The 15,044-nt window shown below is 42.8% G+C and overlaps 1 protein-coding gene across 1 annotated transcript in view; it reads right to left on the reverse strand.

The window, feature by feature from the left end:
- Positions 1 to 13,843, reverse strand: part of LOC149321300 (leucine-rich repeats and immunoglobulin-like domains protein 1) — a 167,297-nt gene extending 153,454 nt beyond the window's left edge. Inside the window, exon 1 of the mRNA XM_089519179.1 lies at positions 13,088 to 13,843. Within this exon, the coding sequence (XP_089375305.1) occupies positions 13,088 to 13,350 (263 nt within the window). The 5' untranslated portion in view covers positions 13,351 to 13,843. The remainder of the gene's footprint in view (positions 1 to 13,087) is intronic.
- Between the last annotated feature and the right edge of the window lie 1,201 nt (positions 13,844 to 15,044).

Raw genomic sequence — 15,044 nt, forward strand, 5'->3', positions numbered from 1 at the left:
TGAAAGAGCATCATATAGGATGCCTCTTGTGTAACAGTCTAATTAAAAATAATAATTGTAAGTCGCTCTGATAGCCTTTAGGGCTGAAGGGTGGAGTATAAATACCATAAATAAATAAATAAATAAATAAATAAATAAATAAATAACAAGCTCATGTACTTGACTCAAAAATAGCAAGAACCTTAATAGTCTATAACATTTTTACAAATACAAAATGGGGACACAAGAACAGTGTGTGTCAGCTACAATTGGGAGAGGAGGAAAGGGACACCATTCAGTATAGTTCACATATCAGCATTTCCATTCAAACAACAGTGACATGTATACCTATTATTACACATGCTACCGAGCCACGGCTGCACACTTAAGCTGTAATCAAAACCAGACATCCAAGGAACAAGTATAATATAACATGCAAAAGTTACTGGTGTATTCTTGCATAATTAAACTCCATGCCTGAAAGATCTGCAGGGTGCAGTCTTATACATGGCTACCTGGGAATTAGTAAGATTTAACTGAGTGGGGTTTACTTCTGAGTAAACAGATACAGGATTGCACTGGCAGCATACTTTTCTTAAATTTAATCACAATCCCTCAGAACTGAGAATCTGCAGTACTGAGAAAATGAAATTAGTTCCAGCCCTTTAAAATCCTTCACTGTATCTTAAATATTTTCAGGGGGGTGTTGTAATTTCACTAGTAAGACACAAGGCATTAGCTGAAGACAGACCGGAATCAATTTTAAAAGGCTCCTGATTTCTCAAAATTAACAAAACAGTATCATCATCTGCTGCTTTGTGGTCACGCCAATATACATGTCCATTGCTGTAAATCAAGAAGAAAGCTCCATTCAGGCTTCCTTGAGTGAAACCAAGAGAAGGTTTTTTAATGCCTGACTTGAAGGCATGCCTATAAAATAGGTACTCCATTGAACCAATAGTGGTGTCAGTACATTTATATGTGCAAACCCATAACTCACAAAAGAAGTCAACTACACACATTCAGGCATGTTAAAAATGAAAAGTTATTCATCTGGGAGTCATTCACACAAACAGTACCCTATGTGAAGGTGGGGAGGGGGGAGAAAATCAGATAATGCAGTCCTGAAGAACTTACATGCTCAAAAAGAACTATATGAATTTCCCTCCTCTAATAAATGCCACAACCTTACAAACATGTACTTGTACAAGGAAGTTCATCTTTTTGAACTCAGTGGGGCTTGCCTCAGAGAAAAATATGCCAAGAGCCTATCTAAAGGTTTTTCGGTTGCAAAAAGAATTTATTCAACTGATATATGAATTTCTGGATCCTTTAGACAGCAAACAGTACAAATGAGGCACAATACACAGTTCCTGTATCCTATCAGAAGCAGACAAGAAGGTTGGGCGGGGAAATAAGGGGCAGGACAGTCACTTCACAAAGCATGCTGTGCTTGGAGTAACTTATCAATGCTAAAATTAAAGGGAGGGAAGAGATGTTTTCACTAGGAAGCAAGAGGGAGGGGGAACGTGGGTAGACACAAAGCCTTATGCTCTTCTCAGTCCTGCTGAGCTATACAACAATCCACTCTTTGGAGATTACAGCTCATTCTCTGTTCCATTCCATTTGTTCAGCAACACTGAATAGGATTTAGGGGTATGAAGCCATAATTGCCAAGCCTGAGTGAGCTGCTTTCACCCTCATTGACAAGCACATCAGCGCACACACATACACACACAGGTTTACTTCCTTAATGGGGCCAGCTTTGGCATCCTGTTTTCCCAAGAAATTTCCTATTTTTTTGGACTTGTAAAGAAGAAGAAGTAAATCTTTCATCAGGTGAAAAGACTGACTAGCAAAGCACTTATTGGCAACATCAATATCCTAGAAATACTTTAATATTTTTTTTCAAAATGTGTTAAAATGCTTCACCACCACTCAAGAAGGTGTTGCCTTATCACACTTATTTCCAAGTGAGCATGGTAGAAGTTTGCACCCTAAGAACCTATAACTCTCCAGACCTTTTGCACTGTTACTCCCATAATCCCTTAAAATTGGCCATACTGGTTGGGGCTTCTGAACGTTAAAATCTGAAACATTAGGAGAGCCAGACATTCCCTACTTAGGCTCAGCAGATCTGACCAAAGGCCTAAAAAAAGTTCTCCCCCTCTTCCTTTCAGGAGATGCACAGGGCACTGTGGCCTCAATAGTGGTAGTGACTTAAATTGTGCTACACATGAGGAGCAAATTTTGTGGAAATTCTGCAATGACTGTAAACATCTGACAGTTGTACATATAGCATTCCACCTGTAGAACCATTATGCTTGCAGCAGTCCATTAAAGTTAGAGTATGCACTATACACTGGCCAATTATTCACATCCATTATGCTGCACTGGTATTCAATATAGCGCTGCCATAGTGGAAACAGCCACCAATGCATATTTATGCTATGCTGAAATGATGCAGAAACTTTGTCACTGAAGACTGACATACTCCAATGCCCACCCAAAGAATCCAGTTGCCAGATGTATGGGAGTTGGGATCATGTGCCTCCCCAGATGTTGTTGGGATGCAACTCCCAGCAATCTTCGCCATACTATGCTGGCAAAGGCTGGTGGGAGTTGCATGGGTGCATTTTGTCCTCTCCTGAGATATATACTCTGAAGATTAAAGATTCATTTTTGTTCATTATGATGAATAGGTTACTGAGTACATGGGTGTATGTAACTTCTGCACTATTTCTATAAAGTACAACCTAACTTCCAGTGGACCAGCTTCAAAATATTGTCCCTTGAGTGACTCCAGCAAACCATCCTCTATTTTAGGGAAGAAGTTCATATTTCTTCCACACTTATACGCAAATGGCCACGAGAAAGGAGAGAACAGGATTTTACAGTTTAAGAAACTGCAGTCAAATAGGGAGCTGGATCTGTAATTGCCATTTTGATGTTCTCCACACTTTGCACCTGGCATCTGTAGGCAGTAAGCATTTTGTTTCCTATGCTCTGCAGTCAAGTTTTACACTGCGGATAATGTTCTAATGTAAATCACGCTTCAGACATTTTATATCTTTTGATGTCTATCTTAACTTCAAAGCCAGGCACCAAGAAAGAAAAAAGGGGGGAGCCCCAAACTCCTGGCTAGATTTAGCTCCTCTTTTACTCTGCCAAACACACACACACACACACGCAGCTGTTTTCCCTTCTTCCCAACCACACAGAATGACGTTCAGTTTCTGAACTGAATTGAATCTGAGTGCAATGCAAGTCATACAAAGTAGTTGAAAGTTCAAGTAGTCTTATGTAACCACTGTTACAAAGAGTAAAGAAAAAAGAAAGACCAGTCCTTTCACAGGCATAAGTACCGTCCCTCTATGGACTGTCTTTGAAAAAAAAATTCCTATACAGGTTAGCTAAAATTATATTCTTGAACCACCCACAAAAAATCAATATGTATTTCTAGTAAATCTTTTTTTAAAATCCTTTAAACTCTCTAGGAGGTCTTGGCAACAATACAACAAGTAATTCATAAGATGCAAGTGTTAACACTGAAAGCATTTGCTAGTATTTACAAAAATGTAACTTCAAAGTTGATTCTATAGTTGTCACAAGGCATCAAATCTATGTTTACAGTATTACTGTATTAGTAATCTTTCTAGGAAATGAAAGTTTTGTTGTGGACAGGTTATCTGCATTCAAGCCTATTCCAGTGCTGTCACTTGTTTATATTTCTGATATGTATCTTAAGCTGTTGCTACAACAGACAAGGTGATCTAGAAACGCCATAACTAACTGTCCGTTTTTATATCACCCAAATTTTTTTCATGTAGATAAATTCTGGCAATAAAAAGGTTGGGAAGAAAAAGGAATTTATCAAATTAAAGATCTCTTTAAGAATAATAAACTCAAATCAATTGAAGACTTAGCATCACCTCTAGATCCATTATCGATTTTGTGGTTTCAATTTATGCAAATAAAAACTTTCTCTTATAGCTTGCTCAAGAAAGGAGAAAGTTTGAGATCTATGACTCCCTTTAAAAATTTGTGCAATGACCCTGTGAAGGCTCAGTCTCCCACATATATAATCTTATCTCAACAAACTCCTATCAGGATACCATATGTACTAAAACAATGTGGGAAAGTGAACTGAATATATCAATTTTGGACTCAGATTGGTATGCTATTTGGTCATCTATTGTATTGAAGTCAAGATCAGCTTTAACCAGAGAGAACTTTCTAAAGCTAGTACATAAATGATATTTAACTCCTATTAGAAAATCACCCCTTTGTTGGAGAGGTTGTCCAGCCTTAGGGACTTATATTCATATGTGGTTAGACTGTTTTAAAATTAACCACTTCTGGCATGACGTGATCAACCAAATTGCTTCAATTACAAAACAAAAAATAATCTTTTGCCCAGCCCTTTTGTTATTTTCAATATACACAAGTACAGTAATAAATCCTTAAAAAAATAGGATCTCTTTTTTGTTGACAACTGCTTGATTAGAAGTGGCTAAAAATTGGAAAACAGGTTTTGTATCCCTGGATAGCTGGTGGGAAAGAGTTCGGGATCAATGGCTTATGGAGAAATTATCAGAAAATATGAAATATAACTCAAAACAACAAAATCAAAGACCCTTTCAGGAAAAATGGTCTCTCCTTATAGATTATATTAATACAAATTTTATATCCGTTTCTCCTCCATCTAGACACTGTTCTCTATGGTCAGATTTATTTTAAATAATTTGAATTGTGTAAAACCTTAAGAAGAAATACCTCATTAATTTTAATAAGGAAGGAGTTTCAATTATTTGAAATTCTTTATACCGTTGTCTTATGATTCTAAGATTGTTATACACACACACACACACACACACACACACACACACTAAAGCAGCCTATCTTTCATTTACAGAAGTATACTTTTTAAAAGAAGAATCCTAAGTACATTTACTCAAAAGCCAGTCTCAGGGAATTTAATCAGGCTGTTTCACAATAAGCACCCTAAAGGTTACAATGCATGTCATGTTTAGGCTTCCAAGAACAGGAAAACAAATCTCCTTAAACTTAACAGGCATGTGTCTGAAAGGAGACGTTCCTCTCCTTTATCCAATTATCCCAAGAAGTTAAAAGACAAACTTGTGTATCCTTAATTCTCCACCTGAAAATTTTGCCCATGAGCTGGAAACTTATAAGAGCACCTGAGAGCACAGAAAACCAATGGAAAAACATCAGACTGATTGTTTTCATATCTTTCCATGCATTCTTTAAGACACATCATAATTCACTCATATTAATCTGTTTTGCCACATGTCAAAGCTGTGCACAGGTTTTGATTCTCCCACATGCGGAAATAATATTCAGAATTCAAAGTTTCAAAACTTTTATTTCTTTATTTAAAAGAAAGATTCTAGTCCTTATGGCTGTAGAGGGGCTTCAAAATGTACACAAGGTCCAGCAAGGTCCCAGAAGATGAATCAGAAGTAGTTGAGGAGGTAGTGTATGATTTCCAGCAGGTGAGAAATCAGTGCCCTCTATATAGGGATGCCATAACCCTGCTGTGCCCGTGCTTGTAACGGTTTTTGCAGTTTGGCACGGTCACGGTCCAGTTCACTCTAAATCCTGGTTTTGGGCCTGGCCAGAAGCCATCGCGCCTAAAGGGAACACTCGTCCCCTTGAGGCTGGCTGGCCAATGGCACAGCAGCTGGAGCGGAGCTGTTTCCAGCCCCACTCTGCCATTGGCCAGCCTCAAGGAGGAGGTAGACCCTTGGAAGAGGAGGAGGAGGAGGAGGAGTGAGACTCTGGGCCAGCCAGGGGGAGGGAAAAGTGCCCTTTCTTAGTGCATGGCAAGGAGGAGGAGGAGGGGGAAACAGGAGGAGGAGGAAGTGGGTGTCCATTTTCAAAGGTTTCCCCCCCCCCCCCCAAAGTGCACTTTCTGTGTACAGTAGACTCTCGGTGAAGAAGCATGGGACATCGGATTGGGGACAAAAGTCCCTCACCTTGCCTTCTCCCTCCCTCCTTCCCTCCTTCCCTTCCCTGCTTGGGTCAGGCTTCTCCCTTTGTCCTGAGGAAAATGAAGCCTCTGAGGAGAGGCCTGGGGCTGTCCTCCACAGCCGCCAAGTCCTCGCCTTCCCTGCTCCCCTTCCCTTCAAAGGGCTCCAAAAAGAGCCCTTTGCAGGAAAGGGGAGGTCCGGGAAGAGCAGGACCAGGCTAGTGCCCAGGTCTCTCCTCTCCTTTCCTGCCTTCCTTCTCTTCCCTCCAAAGAGCCCTTTGGGGGAAAGGGGAGGTCTGGGAAGAGGAGAGTGGCCTCGGAGGACAGGCCTGGGCCGAGCACACAAGTCCCTCAGGAGCCTGCGTCCTCGGTCTAGGCTTGTCCTCCGCTGCCCAGGCTTCTCCTTTCTGGGGATTTCCTCTCCCCCGAAGGGGTTGGGGGGGGGGGGAGGAAAGTGAAACTGGGAGGGAGAGGCTTGGATCTGCTTTAAAAAAAAAGTGTCCTACATTTGAAAATGTTGTCCTACATTTGTCCCGGTTCGGAGGTCCTGATTTATGGCAACCCTACCTCTATAGTACTTTTATCAATCCAATCTCCATGACAAAGAGAATAAGGAAAACAGACACAAAATTCAGTATTTGGGTATTTGTTTCTTGTGCAGAATAAAGCCCTCCTTAGAACCCAGGAGATTTATCTTTAATTTATTAAGGCCTATTCCAGTGCTATCACTTGTACTCCCAGTATGGCTTGGCTGAGGAACAAAACTCAAAAGATGCAGAAGTGCAAAAGCACCCTGCTTGGGTGTATGCTCCATACAACTGGTCCATGTTTGGAGAATCTTCCAAATACAGTATGAACCTGCATTTATACACACACTGTCACCTCTGCACAATGGTTGAAATATTCCAAGTGGGCCTAAGACAACATGGTTCAAACTCCACACTGGAAGACAAGACCCTATAAAAAGTGACGAAGGCCCCATACAGACAGGCCAAAATAAAGCTGCTTTGGGTCACTTTGGAGGTATGCTGCTTAAATGATGCATGCATCCTATGAGTCCGGAAGCCACGCCAAAGCCATGCTCCACTCCTAAGGACTGAAGCGTGGTTTTGGCACGGCTTCCGGACTCTTAGGATGCATGCATCATTTAAACAACAGATGTCTAAAATGACCCAAAGCAGCTTTATTTTGGCCTGTCTGTATGGGCCCAATGACATTTTGTAATTTCCAGTAAGATAACGGAAAATAAATGATTTAACAAATCGATATTTGGATTTTAACAGAATGTGCATTTGCACATTCACAAAGATTACTGTAAAATCCATCTCAGACACAAGGTGCTAATAGGCCATTTTATAAAATTGAACTGTTTACCTACTTGGAACAAGATAAACACTGTTCAGAACATTTTGAATTCAAGACCACTGTGTTAATTTTGTATGGACCAAGCTGACAATGAGAAACCATAGTAAAAAAAAAAACTCCATCCAGTTTTAGGATGGAGAGCAAAGAGAACTGAGGAAAAATGACTTTTGGTCACTTCTACTTAAAGTACTAGAGTATTTCCCTCCTCAAGGCACCAGATTCTGTCTGATCTTCTAAGTAAGACCAGCTGTTGCTAGTACTCGGATGGGAAACCACCAAAAAATGCCAGGTGCTGTAGGCTATATTTCAAAGGAAGGAACTGGCAAAGTCACCTGTGAGTATTCCTTGCCTAGGAAAACCCTACAAAATTCATGGGGTCACTGTAAGTTTATAGGCAACACGAAGGCACATACATGCACACTCAAATGTAATTCAGTTCTAAATATGAAGCTTTAGAATAGACAACATTCTGACAATCCATTAGTCAGGAAATATTTTTTTAATTGTAAAGTTACCAACTAACTATCTCTACTGTACATTTCAGGGTAGAAAATTACTATTAATACAGCCACAAATCCTAAGGCTGAGACTATACACAGCTATTTCAAGGAAAATCAAAATCCTGTGAAACCTTGAAAACCAATACATTTCATGTCCAGAACAGAACTTGGAAACAGTATTCTGGACTACAACTCCCACAGTTTCCCCAACCAGTATGGGGTATTCTGGGGTTTGTGGTCCAAAAAGATAACTGTCCCAACTTCTAGGCTACGGTCTACTTTGTTAAAGGCAGTCTGGTCTAGAGAGTTTTTATACCTCTTCATGACCCTGACAGACTGACTTCAGCCTATAAAGCTCAGGCCACAATTAAGATTTTGGGCTTCTAGAAGGCACAGGACTTTCAGTCAGCATTGCTACAACAGGCCGGCATAGATAACTTTCTCAGGAAAATACAGAAATGTGTAAGCTGCCTTTAGCACCCACTAGGTATGTGGTTTCATACAGAAGTTAATATGAAAATAACGAAATAAACATTGCCTCACTAAAAAAGAAAAGTCCTCCATGCATTACAGAGATTACAGCTATTTGATCAAATGAAAACACAAGATTTAACACCACTGGCAACGTATTACCAATACTGCAATTAGTCTCAAATGCAGCAGGCATATAATGTGTCATCTAGTGGTGATGTTAGCTCTAAAATGCTTAAGCTCTTAAGTGATACACTTGTGAAAAAGAATAGTTCAGGTTTCCAGAAGGAAAATCCTTTTAATAAAAAGTTTTAGCAAAGTAGAAGAACTAACTGTAATAACAATCGATGAGTGATCACCCTTGTGTTTAACACAGACAAAAGTTCAGCTTTGGAAATCTGTAGCAGCTGGATGTGGCTGTAAGTGAAATTTAAACATACAACAACCCTTTCTTTAACAACAGAACCCCAGGCCTTTACATACATGTTGGGCACAGTTGTCGCTAGCTCTCAAGAGAATGTAATAATTGTGGTGGCAAAGATAAGTTACACCCTCAGGACTAGCAGTTCAATTATAATTATGTTAACCTATATTAAACTGCACACTGAAACAGCAGTCAGGTTAGGTATAAATATCAGACAAATTAATTCAACTTGTCTTGCCCTTCACATTCTCACATAAAGGGAATTTATATAAACAGATGTTTGTATAAAATAAACAGCAATCCAACAAGTTGGAGAATACTGCCCAAGAACATGAACTGAAGGTAACAACATCAATCCTTCAGCCATCATTCCTTTTTTCCTGACAAACCCAGATTTTTGTAACATCAGTACTTCCAGGTCTGTTTGGGTTTTGCACTCTCAACTGTTGATTTTTCCATATCTTTTATTTTGATTTCTGACTGATACATTGACTCACACTTTAAAGCATCTGGGCATATGATACCTGTACACATATGTTTATGCTGATCTGCAATGTGGTGGCCATATGCCAAATGAAGGGGGTTTTGTCCAAATTCTCTTTCTTAGGTTGCCTGTACATTTCATTCTATATAAATATGTCCTATTCTGTTAAACTAATGCTGATGTTTCTCAGATTACAATGTATGGTAAACCACTCTAACATCTTTAAGCAGAAAACCAGACTCAATTTATGCATACGTTTAACTCAGATTGCTCTTTACTAAAAGCCTTTTGCAATGGGTGGGCACTAGTTGCTGGGACAAAGTAATGCTGCATGAAAGAATACCTTTTCCAGATACAATTCTTTAATTCAAATAAATCTACTTTCTGACAATCTAAAAAAAGCTACATATAAACTTTACATTTTAGGTAGACTGCTTATTTGCAGGTAATCATTAATACTCTCAAACCTTCTGACTACTGGGTCAGAAGTGTGTGACAGTATGATTACATTTTACAATGACACCAAATAAGTGGTACTGGAGTCAAAGGGAAATAATCCCACCTGTAACCAATTATGGGGACCTGAAGGCAAAAATTAGTGAATACCTTTCAGCTAGATGCCAGCCCCAGGTTGTTTTAAACACATGTTAATACTTCATGCTCAAGTTGGCCACATGGGTGCCAATTCAAAAAATTTAGTGGGAGTCCCTCACAACTGTTCCCACAGATAACAAGGGCCTAGTGTGCAGCAACCAAAAAGGAGCAACCAAAGTGGCCTACATCTGCAAACTATTTTGCCGGGGCAAGGGATCCATAATTTTAGTGTTCCCTACTGCAGAGTGCAAAAAACAGAAGGAAGCAAGTCAAACAAGATGTGAGATTATTCTTTGTCCTGAAGAAGTAAACAGCACCCTTTTATTCATTCCAACTTTCACTATTGAATTAGAGGTGAAACATGAGAGGTAATCTCAGAGAGACCTGGAAAAATAAAAGTCTAAGAGCTTTTTCAGAGTATCTTTATGCAAGCATAAACCAATTTTAAAAGTTCATTATCCCAACTATTGATTGGTGCGAGGATGTTTTATAAGTAGCAACACACATAGTACAAGACAACACAGCAGCTGTTTATACAGTGCTTGGTACATAAAAACCAACATTCAAGTGCTTCAGGGTCTGTCAGCATTATGTCTGTGCCATTCACTTGCAATTCCCAACTTCCTGATCTTCTTCACAGACAAACTAGATAATATACAACATGAACTCTTTCTGGGATCCAAAGGTGGGTTTCAACAGGGGAGAGGGTAACTATATGTTAATTTTTCTCATAACCCGTAGAAGTTGTAATTGTCAGGTTTGACAAGTTGAAGTATTTTTAAAACAAATTAAAAATCTGCACGGTCAACTCAGTCACTATCTTGATGTTTAAATTCTTTGGGTCTGAGAACTCCTACAAAAATGCAGGCAGGCAGTTGTAAACCTGGATGAAGCTAGGTCTTACAGGAAAGGAAAAACTATGTTATAGGGATATAGGATCTTTAGAGAGTACACATGTCAATTAACCAACCGAAGGCCATGTGCCCGATTTCACACGTGTTGTGATGGTTTTTAAAAAATCCTCTTCCCCTCCCAGCCATGCATTCAATTAGAATACTGCTAATAAGTTCATTCGGTACAATTTTTAAAATAAGATGAAGGTTGCTAAACAAAGAATGGATGGACAGTTTTCAGGACTGCTTTAGTTGTGTATTACATGCCAGAGGGCTGTACCCTTGTAGTCCCTTCTACAACTTTTAAGATCCTGTTATTCTAAATCGCTCATTCACAAACTGGTGAATCCAGAAAGATGAAATCTGTTTAGAAGGAAGGCAATTTCTCAGTGCCCCAGGGTGGCACAATTCCCATAAAACTACACACAGGATGCAATGCTGCTGCCCCTTTAAAAAGGCTACACATCTTATTCTGTAGGAAATCTCTCACTACAAGGGGGCATGAGCAGCCTCCTATTCCCATGGGGAACTCTCCGCAAGGATATGAGAACTCTCTACCCCCAAAGGGATCTCACTCCAGGGTTAGTTGCTCAGCAACTAGCTACAACTAGATCTTCTCAATGAAGGGGAAACTGAAGATTAATCACAGCCTGCAGAAAAAGCAAGAGGAGGAGAAAGCGGTTGGAAAATGGCAAGAAAGAAAAAAAGAAAGAGGAAGGATGTTTCTTGTTGTGTTGTGAATTTCAAGTGACATTCTCGCACACAACTGGCTTCTATAGGTCTGTCTCTGGACTCTCCAATCCACCCCATGCATCTGAAGAAGTAAGCTCAAGTCTACAAAAGCTCGTGCTACCAGCTTCTTTCTTTCACTTAGTCTCAAAGATGCTACAAGATCCCTTTTGTTGTATGCCTTCAAGTTGTGTCTGACGTACGGCAACCCTAAGGCGAACCCTTGTCAGCACCACCGTGGGGTAATGGCTTGACTGCTGGAATATGACTCTGGAGACCAGGATTTGATTCCCAGCTCACCCATAAAACCCACTGGGTGCCCTTGGGCAAGTCACACACTCTCAGCCTCGGGGGAAGGCAATCGCAAACCTCCTCTGAACAAATCTTGCCAAGAAAAACCCATGATACGGTTGCCTTAGGTTAACCCTAAGTCAGAAATTACTTGAAGCCATACGACACATACACACACAGGTGGACCCTATCATGGGGTACTGTTACCTAAGTAAATTGAAACCTCCAAACCTCTTCTGAAGAAATCTGCCCCCCCCCCAAAAAAAAAAACCTAAAGCATACAAGACAGAGAGAGAGACACAGACACACAAGGCAAACCCTATCATGGGATACTGTTATTATGGAAAATCCCCTCTGAAGAAACTTGCCAAGAAAACCCTTAGGGCCACCATAAATCAAAAACGACTTGGAGGCACACAGCAACAACAAAGAGGAGGGCAATAGCAAACCGCTTCTGAAGAAACCTACCAAGAAAACCCTGAGGTCACCATAAGTTGGGAATGACTTGAAAGCACACAACCCACATGCAAGGTGAACCCTATCATGGGTACTTTTATTTAACTATGCGCAGAAGATGGCTCAAGCATAAAAACCGTGATCCTGGGCAACTCACACTCTCTCAGCCTCAGAGGACGGCCAAGGCAAACCCCCTCTGAAGAAAACTTGCCAAGAAAACCCACCTTACAGTCACCAGAAAAGACTTGAAGGCACACAATATACCAGGCAAACCCTATCCTGGGGTACTGTTACTTAAGTGCAGAGGCAGAGGATGGCAAGGGCAAAATCCCTCTGAAGAAACCTGCCAAGAACGCCTAGGATAGCTTTGCCCTTGTTGCTGTGTGCCTTCAAGTCATTTCCAACTTATGGCCACCCTCAGGTGAGCCTGTCATGGGGGCTTCTTGGCAGGATCTGTTCAGGGGTGCTGTGCCATTGCCCTCCCCTGAGGCTGAGAGGGTGCGTGTTGCCCAAGATCCCCCAGTGGCTTCCATGACCAGCCTAGGACCTGAAATCCAGTCTTCAGGTAGTGCAACACTCAAATCGTTACACAACCCTGGTGGGCCTCACAGGGTTTGCCTTAGGGTCACTGTAAGTCAGAAATGACTTGAAGGCACACAACAACAACAACAACAACAACAACAGTGCTCTTATAGCCCCCTTTGCTTTCCTAGACTTGACCCTACTTCCTCAGATGCATCACCGCAGAGGGACCTTGCAGCACCTTTGCAAACTGAAAGAAAGGAGTTGTTGGTAGCATGAGCTTTGCTGGAGTTGTGTCCCCTTCTTCCCCAGATGCCTGGGGTGGAGTGGAGAGAGGCAGCGAGCCCCACTCCCACCCCCACGGCCCTAAGCCCTGGCGAGACTTACAGGTAAACCGCCCAGCTGGGCATCTCCAGGGGAAGCTGCTCCAAGCCCCGGTCGCTGCAGTCCAGGAGCCCCCCGCTGCAGGCGCAGTCCCAGGGGCAGGGGCGCCCTCCCTCCTCCTGCTCCTCTTCTTCCAGGCAGGAGCCCAGGCCAAAGAGGAGGAAGCAGCCCAGGAGCCCCAGCAGCAGCAGCAGAGCCCGAAAGCCACCTCCAAAGGCAGGAAAGGAGGACGAGGAGGAGGACCCCAACTTCCCCAGCACCGCCATTTTGTCTCTTCCTGGGAGCCAAGGGAGGGGGGCAGTAGAAGCCAAGCCAAAACACGAAGCCTCCGAGGGGACGGGGTCCCACCAAGTGTCTCCCCCAAAAACAGTTCTCCCCAAAATATATCTCTATATATCTCTGCCCCTCAGTCTTGTCGGTTAGAGACCATGGCGGTTTCTTCCAAGGAGCCCAACTTCCTTCCTTCTTCTCCTTCTCTTTTTGGGAGCCCTTTGCTGAGGAGAAGGAAAACAAAGCCAATAAAGGCAAGGCTCCTCCACAGGAACCACAAACGACGAAGCCGTTGTCCAGTCAAGTCCTTGGCACTGGAGGGGGCTCCTCTTGGAAGTCCTTGCCTGTCTCCTCTCTCTCTCTCTCTCTCTCTGCACGTGGGGATGCTGCGTGGCTGGACCTGGGTCAGCCCAGGAAAGTTCCCTTGCCCTCCTTCCTCCGAGGCTCCTCAGGCAGAGTCTCTCTCTCTCTCTGCTGGAAGGAGCCTAGGCCCTCCTCCTCCTCCTCCTCCTTCTCTCCTCAGACACCTTTCTCTCTCCTTTCCTTTCCTTTTTGGCCAAGCTCTGCTTTATTATCTCCGCCTCCACAACTTTCCCCTTCTTGGCTTCTCCTCCTCCTCCCTTTCCCCGCCTCTCCTCCTTCGGCCCTCACTGCTAGCCCCCTGGAGGACAAGGCACAAGGCAGCAGCAGCCGCCAAAATGGAGGACGTTCGAGAAGGAGAAGGTTCTCGGCGTATAAAAGATATAGACAGACACTCTTCTCTCAACTCATGCTCAGAATGGAAGGCCTTGTAAAAGGAGGACAAGGCACTGGAATAGAAGTGTCAATGCCTATTGCTCAAGCCATGCTCAAAATGGAGGGCCTTTGGGAATTCCTCCTGGACGGAAGGCTGGAATGTAGGACTGGAGAAGGAGGGCGGGGGACCGGTTGTTGCTCAGCTTCTGCCTGGCCCCTTGGATTACCATGACACGGCTGCCTCTGGCATCCCACAATGTCTGGGTAGAGACATCGACAAGATTGGGGTGCTAGGGCCAGCGGGGCTCCTGGCAGCCTCTGGAACTGGGTCCCAGGAAGACTTGCCTCTGGAGACCCCTTCATCTCTGCGTTGTTGTTATTATTATTATTGACCTTTATTTATACAGTCTTCTTAATAGGACGGTTCCCTGCCCTCAGGCTTACAATCTAAAAAGACAGGGCACAGAAGGAGAAGGGAGTGGTGGAGGGGAAGCGGGTGGTCACTCAGGTCCCATTAGATACTCTGGGCATAGAAAATGGCAAAATCAACGTTTATTTACTTTCTGGGGAGTATTATTACTACGATGATGATGTAAATGTTTTTAGGCAGGCATGGATGGTTTAAAGCTCTTCTGTCGCTCATGGAAGCCGAATCTGTGAATATAGAGGACCGGCTGTATGAAATGGAGGACGTGCCCTGGAAAAGGAGGACCCTGCTATTTCCCCTTAACGCCCTCTCGCCTTAGTCGCGCTCTCTCTCTCTCTACTAGCTCTTTTTCTGCCCCGCCTCCCGCTCCCCCATTGGCTCCTCTGCGTTCCGCCCTGGCCCCTCCACGCCAGCCGATTGGACGTTTAGCTTTACCCGTCGGAGGCGTCGCAGCCAATGAGAAGGCGAGAAGTTGAGAGAGCGAGTTAGAGTCCCCGCCTCTCTTTCCCACCCAAGGTGTGAAAGCGG

This window comes from Sceloporus occidentalis, unplaced genomic scaffold (genome assembly GCF_023333645.1).
Source record: "Sceloporus occidentalis isolate IW3139 unplaced genomic scaffold, rSceOcc1.0.p SCAF_1, whole genome shotgun sequence".
NCBI classification, from domain to species: domain Eukaryota; kingdom Metazoa; phylum Chordata; class Lepidosauria; order Squamata; family Phrynosomatidae; genus Sceloporus; species Sceloporus occidentalis.